The following is an 18,237-nucleotide window of genomic DNA, read 5'->3' as shown; positions in this document are numbered from 1 at the left end:
CTAGAAAACAATAAGTGGTATATCTTTATAGCAGGTAAATAAATAGACTAGCAACGTTTAAAATATATCAGTATTATTTTAAGAAGTCAGGCCTTTATTTTACTGCAGAGTATTGCAACATTTCAGAGTGAGTTTGCATATTTAATGCTTTCTTCATTGCTACATAAAAGATGTGACAGGGTAAAGTAAAACCTATTGACAGATTACACTGATGAAAACAAAATTTCTAATATTTTTGGAGGCAGAAATCTGCCATGCAACAAAACTGCAATTGCAGTTGCACATTAGGAGTAGGAATCCTAATGGATACATTGACTTTTCCATTTCATTATTAAATTCTCTGTCCTATGACAGAGCAGCCATATTAACTTTAAAGTATAACAAATACATTCATTTATGCACATACAGTGCAAACAAATCGGGTTGTTGTTGTTTTTAAAAAACGTTCTGAATGATATTTCCATAGTAAGAAATTTTGCTCATAGTACATAGAATATTTATTGTTGACAAATAAATTATACACAAAAACTGTTCAGCAGTGACCCGTACCATCTGGAAACATTCAGATTGACTCTTCTTCCCAGAAAGCAAAATCATACAAATCCAGGCCATCTATAAACTATAGTCCAAACAAACAGGTACTGCTGACAATTTTTTCAAAGCCTCTAGAAAGAGAGGCAAAACTTTAAAGTTCAATCAATGTTATCTGTTTCTATCCTTAATTTTAATAAAATTATTTAATGAGTGGAGTGTTCCCATGCTATGGTCATATTGGTTTTGAAATTTCACAGGGTTAAGTCATTCTGGATCCTAGAGACTTATGCAAGCTTCCTTTATCCGCTATCTCTGTGGCCCATCCCCACCCCCTGCTGTAAATCTATTGCAAGAGTCTGCCCTACATAAAGAGGTAGTGTACATCTTAAGACAGCTCATAAAGAATTGCATTAAAATGTTCCTGCTACGCTCCCACATATTTTTCAGATTGAGGATCGGATAATGAACTCACAGTACCTTGCTCAGGGCTGGGAGGAAATAAAGCAAATGAAGGCAGAGCTTTGGATATGTTTTCAGGATGCAGATCAGCAACTGCAGAATATGAAGAGGCGAGGGGCAGAGCTGGAAATAAACATTGCTCAGAATATGGTGTTGCAGGTGAAGGTAAGGGGCAGCTTCCATTCAAATAAAAGAGAAATCTGTGGTTTATTTTTATTCTTATGTTTACATATACTTGACTCTGTTTGACTGTTATATATTTCTCCGGAAGAAGTGCAGGTATGCAGAAAGAATGTGGGCAGGAGTGGCACTTTATGTGTTTACGCTATGGTATGTTAGAGCTGGAATGCCCTTTTGAGTTATACAGTTGACTTCATTTCTGAAAAATCAACCATAATCCAGGAAACTGATATAGGCCACTTAGGTTTGGTAGACAACTACCTTCAGCTGGCAAAATAAAGACATTTTCCTCTGAAATTGATTAGTTATTTTAGAGAAGCATGTAATGGCAGAGTTTTCCTGAATTTGCAAAATACATTCTGTGCGTGGGTAAAACAGTCTCCAGGTTATCTCAAAATGCCAGGTTGATACAGTACATTAAGGGAGAACACATCATCCACTCCACATAATAAGTATATACATGAAGGAGGCTGTGGGGCGGCATGGGCCAGTCCTGCCTGCCACCTTTGCCATATGCTGCTGTCACTTACAAACAACCATTTCCTATTGATCAGAAAAAGTTCTCCTCACAGCTCATACATTTGAAGAGAGACCCAAATCATCTGTATCCAGGGGGAACCCTTTCTGATCAACATGAAATGGACATTCATTGGAAGAGTAAGATGATGGGACACAGCAGTGCTGATAGACAGAGCAAGCCTGTGTGACCATATAGCTCCTCTGCACATATTTCTGATGTGGAATTTGCTGCATTTAACCCATAATAGAAAACTGTAGTAAATTTAATCCTACATTTTTAAAGAACATGAGTCATTTTTAAAAAGAAAAAAGTAGCTTCAGGGAAGGGGCATTTAGAATAGAGAATTGGTGGGAAGAGAGTGCATAACATTTTCCTCACCTGCTTCTTCCCTGCTCCAAATCAACTACCCTAAGCAGCTTTTCTACCCGTGAGATTCCAAAGCTGTGTTTGCTCTGAACTGTGTGAGAATCCAGTGGGAAAGCTGCTCAAGGGGTTTTTTGGAGCAAAGAAACACTAAGCAGGGAAAGAGGGTCTGGGTACCCCAAACCCTCACCGGAGCAGCTTATTTTAAAGAAAAAGACTGTTGGTAGTCTTGTTACATACATTTGCATATAGCATATAGTTTGCCTCTAAAAAAGGAGCTATTGGAATTTCTACCTAAGGCTTTCCAACACAGATCTGGCTCAGTTTGCCTTCTTCGTGGGACATTATACAGAAAACAGGACAAGGAAGAGTTAGTTTCCCTTCTAACAGTGTAAGGAAGAGGTAAAGGGAGCTGTTGGATCCTTTGTCAGCTTTCATTCTGAATCTGGAAGGAAGATTTGCCATCTGAAAAAGCTCTTACTTCTTTGTTCCCCATGAATTGTCAAAACAGAAATCTTGACATCTCATGAAACAGAAGAATAATTATCTGTCTTCTATATGTCTTTGTGATACAGCCTAAATAGAATGCATTAAACATTCTCATTTAGTTCTCAGGTTGTTAATTCATTACCATTTTCCTTTTTGTATCTTCTCCTCATACAGGAGTTCAGTCAGAAGCTGCAGTCTAAACAGACAGCTTTGACGGCTGTGACTGAAAAGGTGAGCAAACTAACCCAAGGACAGGAGTCACCAGAGCACAAGGAAGTAGGACGCTTGAGCAACCATTGGTTGGACCTTTGCCTTCAAACAAGTAATGTACTCCTACACAGGGAGGAAGATCTTCAGAGGACAAAGGATTATCATGACCGCCTAAATGTAGTAGAAGTCTTTTTGGAAAAGTTTACACAAGAATGGGACAACTTGGCAAGGTAGGGACTCGTGGGTTGAGTTAAGAACATCTGTAACACTTCTTTGATACAAACATTGCTAAGGTGATCACTTCTCATTAGAGTATAGAACTATATTCACATGAATATTTGGAATTGTCATTATGCTTTTCTGGTTTTAAATCTATTCTGTTGTAAATGTGGCTCTTGTACTTTTGGAACTATATTGAGCTCTTTTGGTCTATTTAGTTCAGTATTGTCTGTGCTAATTGGAAGTAGTTCTCCAAGGGCTTAGATAAAGACTTTTGCTAGACCTGCTACCCTAGGATCTTCGTCACTGAATACGATAAGGATTGGGTCTGGGACTTTATTCATGCAAAACATGTGCTCTAGTATTGAGCATCAACCCTTCTACAGCCTCCACACTCATATCCCCCTACCTGAGTGTTTTGTGTGTTTTGTTTTTTTAAATGCCTCCATAAGTCCCTCTCTCCTTCAGGACCAACTATGAAAAAGGAAGAAGAGAATGAGAAAGTCAAGACTGAGCTTGCACTGCTTGTGGACACAATAGGGTCAGGGCAATGTTACAGTAATAGGAGATATTGGCACATTTCAGATTGAAGGGCTGGCAGTGTGTGTAGATGCTTTTAAGTTAACAGTATGCCTCAAAGGTTTGCTGAAATGATTAAAAGGATAGTGTACCCAGATGGGTGAACTCCTCTCCAAGTTCACATTGTAATTCACTTTTTACAAGGTTCCATAGAGAACAGTGGGTGGCACTGTGGTCTAAACCACTGACCCTAGGGCTTGCCGACCAGAAGGTCACGAATCCCCGATGGGGTGAGCTCCCGTTGCTCAGTCCCAGTTCCTGCCCACCTAGCAGTTCGAAAGCACATCAAAGTACAAGTAGATAAATAGGTACGGCTCCGGCGGGAGGGTAAGCAGTGTTTCCGTGCACTGCTCTGGTTCGCCAGAAGTGGCTTAGTCATGCTGGTCACATGACCCGGAAGCTGTCTGCGGACAAACGCCGGCTCCCTTGGCCTATAGAGCAAGGTGAGAGCGTGCAACCCCAGAGTCGTCCGCGACTGGACCTATCAGTCAGGAGTATCTTTACCTTTTTATAGAGAACTCTCAGAAAAACATTACCTTTTGAAGCCTTTTTGAGATATATATTAAAAATATCTTCATCTGCATATCTTCAATCTTCCTCTCTCCATCCCACCTTCCAACTATTTATAAAGTTCCAGTCCCCTCAAGCTACAATTCAGAGTGGTATCTGCTCTTGTCTTGCTGCTGTAGCAGAGCCAGGTAGAGCAAGGGAGGAGGAGCAATATGATACTGGCATTTCTTCCTCCCACCATTGCCAGAGCAGCAGAAGGCTAAGCAGGTGTCAAGGTGAGCAGGTAGAATGGTGGGTGGGTGACTGGATGGATGAGAGGAGATGACATATTTGGACTATAACCCAACAGAAGAACATGGGGGACTGCAATGCTTATCTTGTATTTGAGGTGAGTGTTAATGAGTTACCGGGGTTCATATTTGGAGGCAAAGACCTATGCACTCCAGTGACATCTCCAGCTATACAAAATTTTGCAGTGGTGGTGTGTTTAGCAATGATTGCTTTACATATGATTTTTAAATCTCTAATGCCCTTAGGGAATGAAAGAATGCTTCAGATTTCCACATTTCTCAAGCACCCCCCCCCCCAATGTCTGTGCTATTGTTTGTATTGAGTTGTCCTCTTAATTTACTTGTTTTTAACAGATCGGATGCTGAAAGTACCACTACCCATCTTGAGGCTTTGAAAAAGCTAGCATTGGCTCTGCAGGAAAGACGATTTGCTCTTGAAGACTTGAAGGATCAGAAGCAGAAAATAACAGAACATCTAAATCTGGATGACAGAGAGTTAGTAAAAGAGCAGACAGGACACTTTGAGCAGCGCTGGATCCAGCTAGAGGACCTTATCAAGAGGAAAATTCAGCTGTCTATCACCACATTAGAAGAGCTGAGTATGGTGCAGACTAAACTTCAAGAATTAATGGAATGGGCAGAAGAGCAGCAACCTAGCATCTCTGAAGCTCTCAAACACAGTCCACCACCTGAGCTGGCTCAGAACTTCCTCATGGATCATCTCACCATTTGCAGTGAAGTGGAAGCCAAACAACTTGTTTTGAAAGCACTTACAAAGGATGCCAGTAGGGTGATGACTAATTTGGGGCTTAATGAAAGGCAGGTGCTCCAGAAATGCGTATCAGATGCTGAAAATCACGTGGATTGCCTTAGCGATTTGGTTGGTCAGAGGAGAAAGCACCTGAATAAGGCATTATCTGAAAGGACTCAATTCCTCCTGGCAGCCTTTCAAGCAATGAATCACATTCAACAACATGAGAAAAAGGTAATGTTCTATGAGCATATTTGTTTGCTACCAGAAGATGTAAGCAAACAGATCCGGGTTTGTAAGAGTACACAAGCCAGCCTTAAGGCCTACCAGAGTGAAATATCTGCCCTGTGGTCTCAAGGTAGGACATTAATGAAGGAAACAACAGAGCAAGAGAAGAGTGAAGTGTTAGAGAAACTGCAAGAGCTACAGAACATGTATGACACTATTTTGCAAAAATGTAGCCAGCGACTAATAGAACTGGAGAAACATATGGTTTCTAGAAAATATTTCAAGGAAGATTTGGATAAATTATGTCATTGGCTTAAGCAATCTGATATTGTTTCATTCCCAGAGATCAATTTAATGAACAGCAATTCTGAACTTTATTCCCAGCTAGCAAAGTATCATCAAATTCTTGAGCAGTGCTCTGAATATGAAAATCTTCTGTTGACATTGCAAAGAGATGGCCAGGAAATCTTGCCATCACTCAATGAAATGGATCGTTCTTATCTTGATGAAAAGCTGAATGGCTTGCCTCAACAATTTAGTGTGATTGTTGCTCTGGCTAAGGACAAATTCTGTAAAGTCCAAGAAGCAATCTTGGCCCGTAATGAATATGCATCGTTAATTGAATTGACAACAAAGGCTCTGTCTGAACTGGAAGATCAACTAGTAAGCCAGCATAAGGCCCCTTTTACCCTCTTAGCCAAAGAAGCTGTGTCACTCCAGCAAGATTACAGAAGCATCCTGGCTGAAGTAATAAACCTTGGTGCTGCAGTTGATGAATTAAACCAGAAGAAGGAAGCATTTCGGAGCACTGGGCAACCATGGCTACCAGAGGAGATGCTGCTGCTTACTACCTTGTATCACAAACTAAAAAGGCAAATAGAACAGAAAGTAAACCAGTTGGAAGATATGATCGAAGCATATCAAGAACATGAAGAAATGTGTAAGCAACTTGAGACGCAGCTAAATTCTGTAAAAGAACAACAAGCAAAAGTTAATGAACAAACACTCCCAGCAGAGGAAAAACTGAAAATATACCATTCCTTGGCTGGCAGTCTGCAGGATGCTGGGATCCTTTTGAAACGCATAGCTGAACATCTTGAGATGCTTTCCTCCCAACTTGACCCATCTGTGCATGAAGCAGCAAATCATCAGGTGCGAACTTGGCAGGAGATGCTGAAGACATTGCAAACTGCCATTGGTGATACTGTGATAGAGTGTGAAAACAGACTGGTGCAAAGCATAGATTTCCAAACTGAAATCTGTCGCTCCCTTGATTGGCTGAGGCACGTTAAGGCAGAATTGAATGATCAACTGAGTATTGATTTAAAGCTGAACATTATCCAGGAAGAGATCCGTAAAGTTCAGATTCAGCAGGAAGAAGTTCAGTCCAGCCTAAGGATAATGGGAGCACTAAGCAGTAAAGAAAAGGAGAAGTATACAAAGGCCAAAGAACTGATACCTGCTGACTTGGAAAATAGTCTTGCCGAACTCTCTGAACTTGATGGTGAAGTGAAAGAAGCAATACACAAGCGGCAGGTCAGTGAATCTTGCCTTCCTTTAATTTTTTTAATTTTGTTACCAACATTAAGAAGACAAGGAATTAAAGATTTGTATTATTGTATTCTAATCAGTATGGCATAATAACCAGGGTTAACCTGCTGAAGCCAGTTTTAGATTTCATGCTGGTAGTATGGCTGTCATTGGCTGTTTGCTCCTAATTCTTAGCCAAACTATGGTGATGCTTGAACAAGCAAGGATGTGGACAGCCCTGTTTAGGGAAGCTTTTAATATTTGATGAATTATTGTATTTTAATATTTTGTTGGAAGCCACCTAGAGTGGGCATAGTTAGTATAAATAAATCATCATCATCATCATTATGATTTGAAGCAAAAAAAAAGTAGCCACTTTGCTCTTGTCCTGCTCATTCTTCTGCTGTGCTATCCCCATATAAGACATGGTTTGGCTTAGCATCGTATCTGAATGCGGATTCATGGTGCTTCTACTCAGAACATCAAACTTTGGGTATATCTCATGGTTTTTCTGGAGTAACACAAACCATGGCTTAGATCTGGTTAGATCAGTAGAATCAGAGGAGGAGCAAAGCGGCTGTGTTTTTGTTCCAGGTGCCTACACTCCTGGCTTAAGATTACCAGAGAACCTGGCCAACATAACCTTAAACAGCATAGGCAATGTAAATGCCAGTTTTAAAGAAACCCAAAGTTGTTATTATACACCAAAGGTTTTTTAGTCCACAGCTCCTGAGACCATAGAGGCAAGGCCCTAATCACTTAAAAGATTTTGGTACCCCAGTATGTATCTAATTTAAAATAGAAATGATAATAAACCATAAAATGAAATTTGTATTTTTCAAAATGAAACAAAACCTACAGTAAGATGGGAAATAATGTTTATTTTTGTATGTTGTTGTTGTTCAGTCGTTCAGTCGTGTCCGACTCTTCGTGACCCCATGGACCAGAGCACGCCAGGCAGGCCTATCCTTCACTGCCTCTCGCAGTTTGGCCAAACTCATGTTAGTAGCTTCGAGAACACTGTCCAACCATCTCATCCTCTGTTGTTCCCTTCTCCTTGTGCCCTCCATCTTTTCCAACATCAGGGTCTTTTCTAGGGAGTCTTCTCTTCTCATGAGGTGGCCAAAGTACTGGAGCCTCAACTTCAGGATCTGTCCTTCTAGTGAGCACTCAGGGCTGATTTCTTTGAGAATGGATAGGTTTGATCTTCTTGCAGTCCATGGGACTCTCAAGAGTCTCCTCCAGCACCATAATTCAAAAGCATCAATTCTTCGGCGATCAGCCTTCTTTATGGTCCAGCTCTCACTTCCGTACATTACTACTGGGAAAACCATAGCTTTAACTATATGGACCTTTGTCGGCAAGGTGATGTCTTTGCTTTTTAAGATGCTGTCTAGGTTTGTCATTGCTTTTCTCCCAAGAAGCAGGCGTCTTCTAATTTCGTGACTGCTGTCACCATCTGCATTGATCGTGGAACCCAAAAAAGTGAAATCTCTCACTGCCTCCATTTCCATATTTTTGTATACTTCCACTTTATTTACATTTGAGAAAAATTGTCCTACTTTTAAAACTGCAGTCTTTGATCAGATCCTCAAAACTAATTTTACGTAACACATCTGCTTCTATACTTAAAAGAGATAAGGCATCCAGCCTGCTTTGTTGCATAGTTGTTCTGTTGGGATTTTTAATATACTTCACCTAAGAAAATGAACGCTTAGCTGAGCAAATTGTGACCATTAATGTTAAAAATCCAGCAATGGATTAATCCATCCCTACATAGAGACTTACTTTCTCCTTTTAGTCTGATCTGCCTCATGCTGTGGACATGAGCATAATGCACTCTACTAATAGTCTGGCCATAAACATGAGGCATGTAGGACTTGCTCCATGGTAAACATGCTGTAGGATCATAACTTTGCTTCTTGGGCATCATCAGTGGCTTTTACTAAGAGAAGCTCCCTTTAACAGAGTTTGTGGAAGAGGGGAAATCTGCCACATAAAATAATGAGCAATAGTGAGACAATTCTAATTCAGATACTTTATGCAGAAATGTGGGAAACCTGTCCCTTTATTTTGATTGAGTTTCCCACTCCATGATCTTGGAGCTTAATAGAAACCCTTCAGTGTCTCTAGTAACACTTTTAGGAGTGCAAATTATATATGTGTACACTTGAGTGCACTTCCAAATGCAGGTGTTATCTGTTGTATTCAACAAGGCGTGTATTTTGCATTAGTCATCCCTGCTCTTAAACTCCAGTACGATTTTCAGATAGATTGGACAGAAGGTGGATTCAACATCGTTGTTCATTTTAGCAGAACTATGTTAAATCAAACCTGCTGGTTATCACAGCCTCCCTAATTATATATGTTATATAAGTGGGGTTTTTTTTCTTAATGACCATACATGTCATTTTAATTGTTTGTTTTCAGGATAAATTGAATAAATTATATAGCCTGTGCCAAAGATACTACCAGGTTTCCCAGACTGCTAGTGACTGGCTTGAAGACGCCCAGGAATTGCTACAGTTGGCACGAAATGGCCTTGATATGGAGAACTCGGAGGAAAATCTAAAGAACCATATAGATTTTTTTAGCACTGAAAAGCAATTCCGTGTGCATTTGGGAGAACTGCGGACCCTTGTGGCCGACATGGAGCCCTTTATTCAAGTCACAGGAAAAGAGGAGCTGGAGCAGAATGTGAAGGCTTTAGAAGAGAAAGGCATGGAATCAGAACAAGAAGCACAATCCCAGAAAGTGCTACTGCAAAGGTACTATTTTCAGTTTTTGAAATGTCAGATAAGATGTCTAGCAGATGGTTGTCATACAAAATGACAAGATAGTTGCTGCCCTCTTTTCAGAAAGGCAGCTGTAGGGAAATGGGAGGATAAATCCATGAGTTCTGTTGTTGGCTTGTTAAAAGGTACATGGTTTTTTCTGCCAGGGTGCTGGTGGTGGTGTACCCCTCCCCACTTTCAGATTAGCCCTGCAGTCAACATTTTGAACCAGTCATAGCAGGTTCAGAGACATACCCATCTTCTCCTGGCTTCTGGAGCAATTCCCATAAAGATATCAATGAGCTGGGCAAGCATCTACCTCTGTTGCTAGTTCTGTTGCCGACTCTTAGGGTTGAACCACTATTCTATGGATCTGAGCCCCATTTGTATGTGTATGTTGCTTTAGAATTGCTATATACTACACGATTTATAGTATTTTTAATAAATAAATAAATTTCAAGGGGCTGTTTCTCAAAAAAGAGTAGTAGGCTTGTTTGTTTTTGCTCCATCATAACTTGAATGAATTAAATGCAATTAAATGACCGTGCCTCACATCATTCATATTTACTATCAGTATTTTGCCATTGCCTTGCTATGGTTATTTTATAAAACATTTACAGTGCAATCCAAAATTAAGCACTGCGGGTTTTAATTGCCATTGATTTCAAATAACTATACATGCCATTGCCTCCTCAGAAATAAGTTCCATTGTTTGATTTCCTTTCAAGTTGTGCTTCTGAGTGGCAAGAGTATCAAGTGGCAAGGCAGCAAGTTATTGACCTGATGAATGAATCTGAGAAGAAATTGTCTGAATTTTCTGTAGCTAAAGCAACTTCCAGTCTTAAAGCAGAAGAAAAATTAGTATCACATAAGGTAAAGCTTCTGAATTATGTCAGGTCATATTTTCCCCACTGAAACCACACGCCTTGCTTTAACACAATCTGTTTCAGCTGTGCTACACACTTAATGAAGCATAAGATATGCTAAATATTTTTTAATTATTTTCTTAAGATATGAAAAAAAACCATTCTCTTTGCTTCCTCAGTCACTGGTGTCTGTAGTGAACTCTTTTCATGGGAAGGTCACATCGTTGGAGGAGAAGGCATGCCGCCTAGAGAAAATAGGCAACGATGCCAGCAAGGCAACCATAAGTAGGTCCATGACAACAGTTTGGCAGCGGTGGACAAGGCTCCGAAGTGTTGCCCAAGAGCAGGAGAGGATTTTGGAAGAATCAATGCAGAAATGGAATGTATTTAACAATAAGGTATAAGGATCAAGGTTATTTGGTATCTCTAACTATTCAATCCCTGCGACGGGGTGAGCTCCTGTTTCTCGGTCCCAGCTCCTGCCAAACTAGCAGTTCGAGAGCATGTCAAAGTGCAAGTAGATAAATAGGTACTGCTCCGGCGGGAAGGTAAACAGCGTTTCTGTGCGCTGCTCTGGTTCACCAGAAGCAGCTTAGTCATGCTGGCCACATGACCCGGAAAAACTGTCTGCGGAGAAACGCTGGCTCCCTCCGCCATTAAAGCAAGATGAGCGCCGCAACCCCAGGGTTGTCTGTGACTGGACTTAATGGTCAGGGGTCCCTTTACCTTTACCTTTTTAACTATTTACTATTAGCCATTCGGTACAAGTATATTTTGCATTTGTAATGTCAATATTCAAATATTAAAATGGAGTTATAGGAAAGTAATATTTTACATATACATGGAAATAAATACCACTTAAGAAGATGGGTTTTGCTGAAAACAAAGAATTTCTCATTGGATTAACTGCATATCTTTCAGTGATGTGATGAAGCAAGCTAATCAACATTGCGCACCCACGCACAGGGTAGCTGTGTGTGGTGCAGTGAGCAAGTCATAAAATATGACGAACACAACCTAAGTTGGATAAATAGATCACAACTTATTGATTACATAACAACAGGTTTGGCGTAGGCATTCGGCAGGTACTCACATGTTCAACCAGCCTACCTACAGATTTATGAGCTACATTTCAACAGCAGGGATTGACAATTGCTGAGGCTCATCACAGGATGAACCAATTATGGCAAACCATGGCTTGTCAGTTAGGCTTCAAGACAAAAATCTGCCCACCAATATCCCTTAAGGGGATCTCCTGTGTGCTGGATCAGGGTACCCCTCTCCTACGCCTTCTAAGAATCCAGCCCAATGCCTCTTCTGCCGTAGAAAAGTAGGAAAGAACCAGCAACACAACGGCATGGGAAGTTCAGTGAAAGTGATGGAGAAGGTCAGGCGGGTCTTCTCTCTGGTCCACCCCAGAAGCTCTTTCCCTTGGGAGCCCAGCAATGAAGCTGACTGGCTCCCTACACCACATAGGTGTAGCCAGGATTGTTGTTGGGGGGGAAGAACCAATGTGATCGGGGGGTTGCCCCCTGCCCCCCCCCTTGGCTATGCCCATGCTGCAGCACCGAAGACTCCACCCTTGACCCAGCTGTAAAGTACCTCTCCCTGGCAGAAGCTCCCTGAAGCTTCCTGCTTTTTCTCCCACAGCCACACAGGGCCACAGCTTAATTATAAACAACTGTAAAATATTTGGGGAAGCAATTCAGAGCCTTTAAAATGGTTGTAAATTATTATGACTGACAAGTTTAAGGAAATGTTTTTTTATTGTGTGTGGTTTTTTTTTAAATCTCACCTTTAGATGAAAAAAGCAACAGAAACTCTTGATCAGTTGCAAGATCGCTTACCAGACAGTTCAGTAGAAAAGGCCTCAAAGAATGAACTTGTGGATCTTCTGGATTATCACAGTAATTTCATTCTGGAACTTGAACAACAATTGTCATCTCTGGGTCTGCTGAAGCAACAGGCTTTTAGCATGCTTCGGGACATAGAAATAGCCTCTGGTTCCCAAGAGCAAATGCCTATCATGCAAGAAATCAAAGCAATGCAAGACAGATGCCAGAAGTAAGAAAAAGCTATTTTAAACTGTAAATATTGGCTATGATCCATAATTGTATATATTCTGTGAATTTCTCACTGTTGAATATAACAGTTTAAACTGTACAAGTACACAATATTGGTTTCTATCAGCATAGGATAGGTGATAACTTAAACTTGCTGATTTAATTAATTATAACAGCCATAATAATAACATTTATATTCCATTTAAAATATAAATGGCAAATTTAATAAATAATAGCATGTGTCCACTAATGTACTCCAAGGTTTTGACAAATGTATGGAGAAGTGTGCTACTCAAATCTTTAAAATGTTGTTTGTATTTTTAAGCATGCAACAGAAGGTGAAAAGAAGTGGGAAAGTGGTTAAACAAGAACTTAAAGAGCGTGAAGAAGTTGAAAAAAAGATTAATAAAGTGAAGTCTTGGATTCAGGAAGCCAGAGAATATTTATTAAATCCTACAATTGAGATAGATCCTCAGCTTGAGGAATTGCAGGTATGTCAGACTTGTACACAGTGCCAGTGTGTTTCTGTAGATTTGGTCATTTACCGTATGTAGAGATTGGTAGTGCAAATTTTAGAATGCATTGCACGATTCTTTGCAGCAAACTGAGGTTCCACAGCAGACAGACATGAGAAAATTCAGTTTTAAAAGGATTCCTTTAGGATATGAAGCATGAACTTCACTGATTTAATGAAATCCTATAGCTAAAGTATTTCTCACAGATTCCTTTCAGAAACTTTTTTTAAAACTTCCAATAAAGAGAACCCCAAAATTTACCTATTACGGTGATCTAATCATACATATAATGGATTGTGTAATACAATATTTGTCAAGTGTCTCATAAAAAAATGAGGGCAGAGCGAGCCAGTGTACTTTTTAAATTATCTCCATTTACAGTACCAAACAAATGTTACTTATATGCTTATAGCATTCAAGTAACAACTTGAAACCAGCTTTATGATTTAATCAATCAGAACTAGTTCTTTGCATGTGTCTACCATATTTCTGGTTTCATAATTGTGACTGAATCCAACATGGAAGCCACTGCCAGAAATAGAGATAAGACAGTGAATGGATTGCAAATTTTGGCAGACCAGGTGTTAGTGAAAAGCACACAAGAGTAGTATAGCATCATGTTTTGTTGACAAGGCACAGTACAAACTGTAAGCAAGACAAAGGGTGGCCAGCTGGTTCAGAGAGCAGGGTGACCTGGAATGAAATATTCCTGCAGTGAGGCTCTGCTTTGGATAAGGTTAAGGAGGAATTCAGCATTGTGCTAAGTTGTTCATTCAGTCAGTGCAAGCATTTCAGCCTTCCAGATGGAAAATATGCCCCTCTCTTCGCTGCAAAAGCACCGTTCTGGAGATTCTCTCACCCATCCACTAAGCCAATGGGGGGGTGTTGCAGGGGGAAATCCCCACTGCAAGTGTGCAGGGCTTCTGCTGATGGGACACATTAGGTGAATCCTATTCAAAGACTCAGTTAAAGCTGTGCTTCTGATGTCTGTGCTGTGGCTGGATGGTTGCCTATTGCCACTAAGACTGTTGTGTGCAAAAGCAGGGTGCCTGGGGTTGATGAAGTTTCCAAAGAACCATCACTCAGAGGATACTAGAGAGGAAGCAATATTGGCAACAGGCTAAAAGAAGTGCAGTCATTTGGGGTTCTTACTATCCTACTTCCCAAGAAATATCATATGAGGAAGATTAAGACACTGCTCACTGAGCTGGGCTCACTCATTATCATTGTTCTGGAGGTAACAGGACTCCAGTGATGCAGAAGTATCCAGGTCAAGGTTGCTTGCTGTGGGCATACAAAAAGGTTCAGCATTATCTTAGATGATCTCTGTTGTCAAAATAGACACACTGAGGTAGGTGAGATTTGACATCAGAGAACACCACTCATTATTTTGTAACCGTATGAAATGTGAAGCTCTAAAACATATCACTTTCCCCCACTCTTTTGGCAATATTTTCTCTTTCCTGTTAGTCTCTCCTCAATGAAGCAACTATTCACCGCCAGGCTGTTGAGAAAATGGCTGAACAACAGCAGAACAAATATTTGGGACTTTATACCATTTTACCTTCAGAGCTTTCTCTTCAGTTAGCAGAAGTCGGATTAGCACTTGTAAATATACATGAACAGGTAAAATACTTGAAGTGAATACTATCGATTCTGTAAATGGAGTCATGTAATATCAGAATGATAAGTAAAACCACACATGCACTCATGTACAATCCCAACCCCACAAAATGGGTGTAATTCCCCCCCCCATACAGCTGTGGATATAGAAATGGGTCTTGGTAGAGATCATTAAAGTATTTTTCCCTGTCCCACCTTGGTTGGTCCTCGGCACTACTGTACAGCAACCATTTCTTGCAGCAGGAGCCTATCTGGGCTTTCCATATATACATCTAACTCTGCCTTCTTTTCAAGGGATCTGAATGCAATTTACTTAGTGCACACACACATTTGGCCAAGAGGCCAGCTGGGGAAGACATAAGGAGCGAAGAAGTCTCAGTTGAGCCCTTTGTCAAACTCCTCACTTACATACAGTGAGACAGAAGCATGCTCTTGTCCCAATTTTCTATTGGAGAGATACTTGGCTGCAAAAGTTCATGTAAAAAAAAAAAAAAAACACTGTTAGACTCTGTTATGTTGCCACAACTTTCTTGCATTTGTATAAGGAAATGCAATACAACATAGATAAACATACCATTTTGAGGTCACACTGATTCTCTATAATTGATGTATAGTAAACCAGCATGTTTAGTTGCTCTTTTTTTAAAACTTTGGTTTTTTGGCAGATTCAAACCAAAGAAAAAGAAGCTCAGCAGAGCAAAGTACTGAATCAAGAATTTGATCAAAAGATTCAAGGGATTGCAAAAGAGCTCGATTCAGTTCTGTTTAAACTGAAGGAGAAGACAAATAACATAACACAAGCCAAAATGGATCAAAGGGTAAATAAGATTCTACTTTGTACAGAATCACTCCCTATTTAAGAATCTTGTAGAATCAAATATTTACACACAAAAAAAATCTGTATCAGGGATAGCCAACTTAGTGCCCTCAAGATGTTGAACTGAAAGTCCCATTGGCCATGCTGGCTGAGACTGATGGGAGCTGGAATCCAACAACATGTAGAGGACCCAATTTGGACTTCCCCTGTACTGTGTTATGAAGCCTGGAGAATGGAGGGAGAAGGATTATAATGAAAGAGGGAAGATATCACTCTTTGGTATCATATGTGAAAGCTTTTAAGACTGCATTTGACTAATGGCTGGTTCATGTATGTGTGTATATCAAATTATTTATTGTGAGCTGATGGAGCAGCTGAAAGTATAATGAAAAGCTTTTCTTTGAGGATCCTGCAAATGAATGATCTCTCTTCTCTCTGATGACCTGTGATCATTTATTCACACATAAAAAACCATTAGTTGATGCGAGTCATTTTTGCAAGTGTGAAAGCAAAAGATGGCTTGAGAATGGCAAACATAATTGCCATCTTCACACATAAGGATAAGCCAAACTTTCTGGCTTATCATGTTTTAATGCAAATGAGCTGCATGCTGATGCACACTGCCTAGTTCGGGGGTCAGCAACCCGCGGCTCCGGAGCCGCATGCGGCTCTTTGATAGGTTTGCCGCGGCTCCGGGTAGGGCCGGCGCTTAGCGCCGAAATGTAGGCGCCGCCGCGCCGCGCTGCTGGCCCGCCTGCGCCCACCCACTTGCCTCGCTGCTGCGCCGCTGCCCCGCCTGCGCCCACCCACCTTGCCAGCGGCTGTTTCAAAATGTAGGCGTCGCTGCGTCGCGCTGCTGGCCCGCCTGCGCCCACCCACTTGCCGGGACTAACAACCCCGCGGCGCTCCAGAGGCCAAAGGAGGGAAGGGGAGACCCCGACCCCCCTGCCGCCACCCCCGTGGAAAGGGAGACCCCGCCCCCCCTGCCGCCCCCCCAGCTCCCGTCCCAAGGGAAAGACGGGAGCCCTCGGAAGAGGAACACTCGTTGCCGCCATCACAGCCGCCACCGCTGCCGTCTAATCGCCATCCCAAGGAGAGAAGAGGGACACCCAGGGAAGGTAAAACCTCTTCCCTGGTGCCCAGCCGCCGCGCAACCACCGCCAAAGAGGGGAGAGGTAGGCTGAAGAGGGCCACGAAGGGACACAGGCCCAACCCGAACCCCCCCCCAGCGGCCGGCTTGTCGGAGGAAGACCTGACTCTCACTGGGAAAGACCTCTTCGCCTTACTCTCACCTAGTATTTTTTACTTTATTTTTATATTTATATTTATTATTCAAATACATTCTACTTTATTTCTTTTCTTTTTTTAAAAAAACTATTTTTAAAATATTTTTTATTACTAATTTTTTCCCCAATATCTTTTCTTTTTTTCCTCCCCCCCCCACCTGTTTTTTGCTTTTTTTGCTTTTTGCCTTGCTCTCCCACCCCCCTCTTTTTCTTCCTCCCCTCCTTTTTTAATCCAAGGGGGGAAATCCCATTTTTAAAACAAACAAACAAACAAACGAAAAACAAACAAACACCCCCCACAGCTGCTGCAGCCACTCTATTTGAATTTTTATTATTACCCTTTTCTCCCTCTATCCCCCCCTTTTCTTTTCTCTTCCCCTTTTGTTTTTGTTTTCCAAAAAAGGAAAAAGAAGAAAAAGATTTCCCCCCTTTATTTTTATTTTTTAAACTACTACATATTTTAATAGATATTCTCCCCTCCCCACCCCCAATTTATATTTTTCCACCCCACTTTTCCATTCCCACCCCCATCTGTTTTCTACCCCGTCTCTTCCTTTCTCTCTTTCCCTTTGTGTCCCTCCCTCTCCCTTTCTAAACCAAATCCCCCCCCCTTTTTCTTTCTTTCTTAGTTCGTTTGCCAACCTATCTTAGAGGGGGAAGCCCTCTCTCCCCCCCACCCCCCCAAAAAACAACTTTGAGCTGAACCCAAAAAAACAGGGGTAGATCACTGCTGAAAGTATATCAGTTTCTTGGGAGTTGGCCACCCCTGGTATAAGACATGTAACTAGAATAAAAATTTTAAAAAACCAAGCAAATAATTGTAATAAAGCACTGCTATAATTATATATAATTTTCCTAAAATTTTGGTTTCATTCGCCTTTCCGTGCTGAAATGTCACAACCTGAACGATCATGGCCCCCCCCCCCCAGTTTTGATCCTGGGTACGCCCCTGAGTCAATGCAAAAAAGTAAGAACTTATTCTTGTTGTTTTTACTAATTATACTTTGCATTGGCTCCTATACGTTATTTATTATTATTGCATTAAGGTAAGAAACAATATATGCAGCGTTATATTTGTTTTAAACGTTGCAATGGTTTTGCGGCTCCCAGTTGTTGTTTTTTCCTTTGGAAACGGGTCCAAGTGGCTCTTTTTGTCTTAAAGGTTGCAGACCCCTGGCCTAGTTGCTTCCACTTTGCTTCTCTCCAGGCATGAGTGGGATAAACAAACCAGGAAGCTTGATTCCCCCATTATATCTAAAGCTCATTACTCTCTAACGAATAATAATGAGTAAAACAATACTCATGGCTTAAGGTTGGCTAGCAATATGGCTGGTTAAGGAGCAACAAATTTGATCCATGGGTTGGATATTGCAGCCAAACATTACTCCCACCAAAGGAGGAACAAAATGAGAGTAATTGCAGTAGCATGCT

The 18,237-nt window shown here is 41.1% G+C and overlaps 1 protein-coding gene across 1 annotated transcript in view; it reads left to right on the top strand.

Annotated features, from left to right (window-relative positions):
- The window catches only part of SYNE1 (spectrin repeat containing nuclear envelope protein 1), a 286,452-nt gene that overhangs the window by 146,886 nt on the left and 121,329 nt on the right, over positions 1-18,237 (top strand). The window contains 10 exon segments of the mRNA XM_033144021.1: positions 982-1,158; positions 2,720-2,985; positions 4,708-6,868; positions 9,293-9,630; positions 10,365-10,509; positions 10,682-10,900; positions 12,304-12,566; positions 12,891-13,056; positions 14,551-14,706; positions 15,369-15,521. Of these exon segments, the coding sequence (XP_032999912.1) occupies positions 982-1,158; positions 2,720-2,985; positions 4,708-6,868; positions 9,293-9,630; positions 10,365-10,509; positions 10,682-10,900; positions 12,304-12,566; positions 12,891-13,056; positions 14,551-14,706; positions 15,369-15,521 (4,044 nt within the window).

Source organism: Lacerta agilis, chromosome 3, assembly GCF_009819535.1.
Source record: "Lacerta agilis isolate rLacAgi1 chromosome 3, rLacAgi1.pri, whole genome shotgun sequence".
NCBI lineage: Eukaryota > Metazoa > Chordata > Lepidosauria > Squamata > Lacertidae > Lacerta > Lacerta agilis.
Note: the sequence above shows the minus strand (reverse complement) of the source record. Positions and strands in the feature narration are given on the sequence as shown.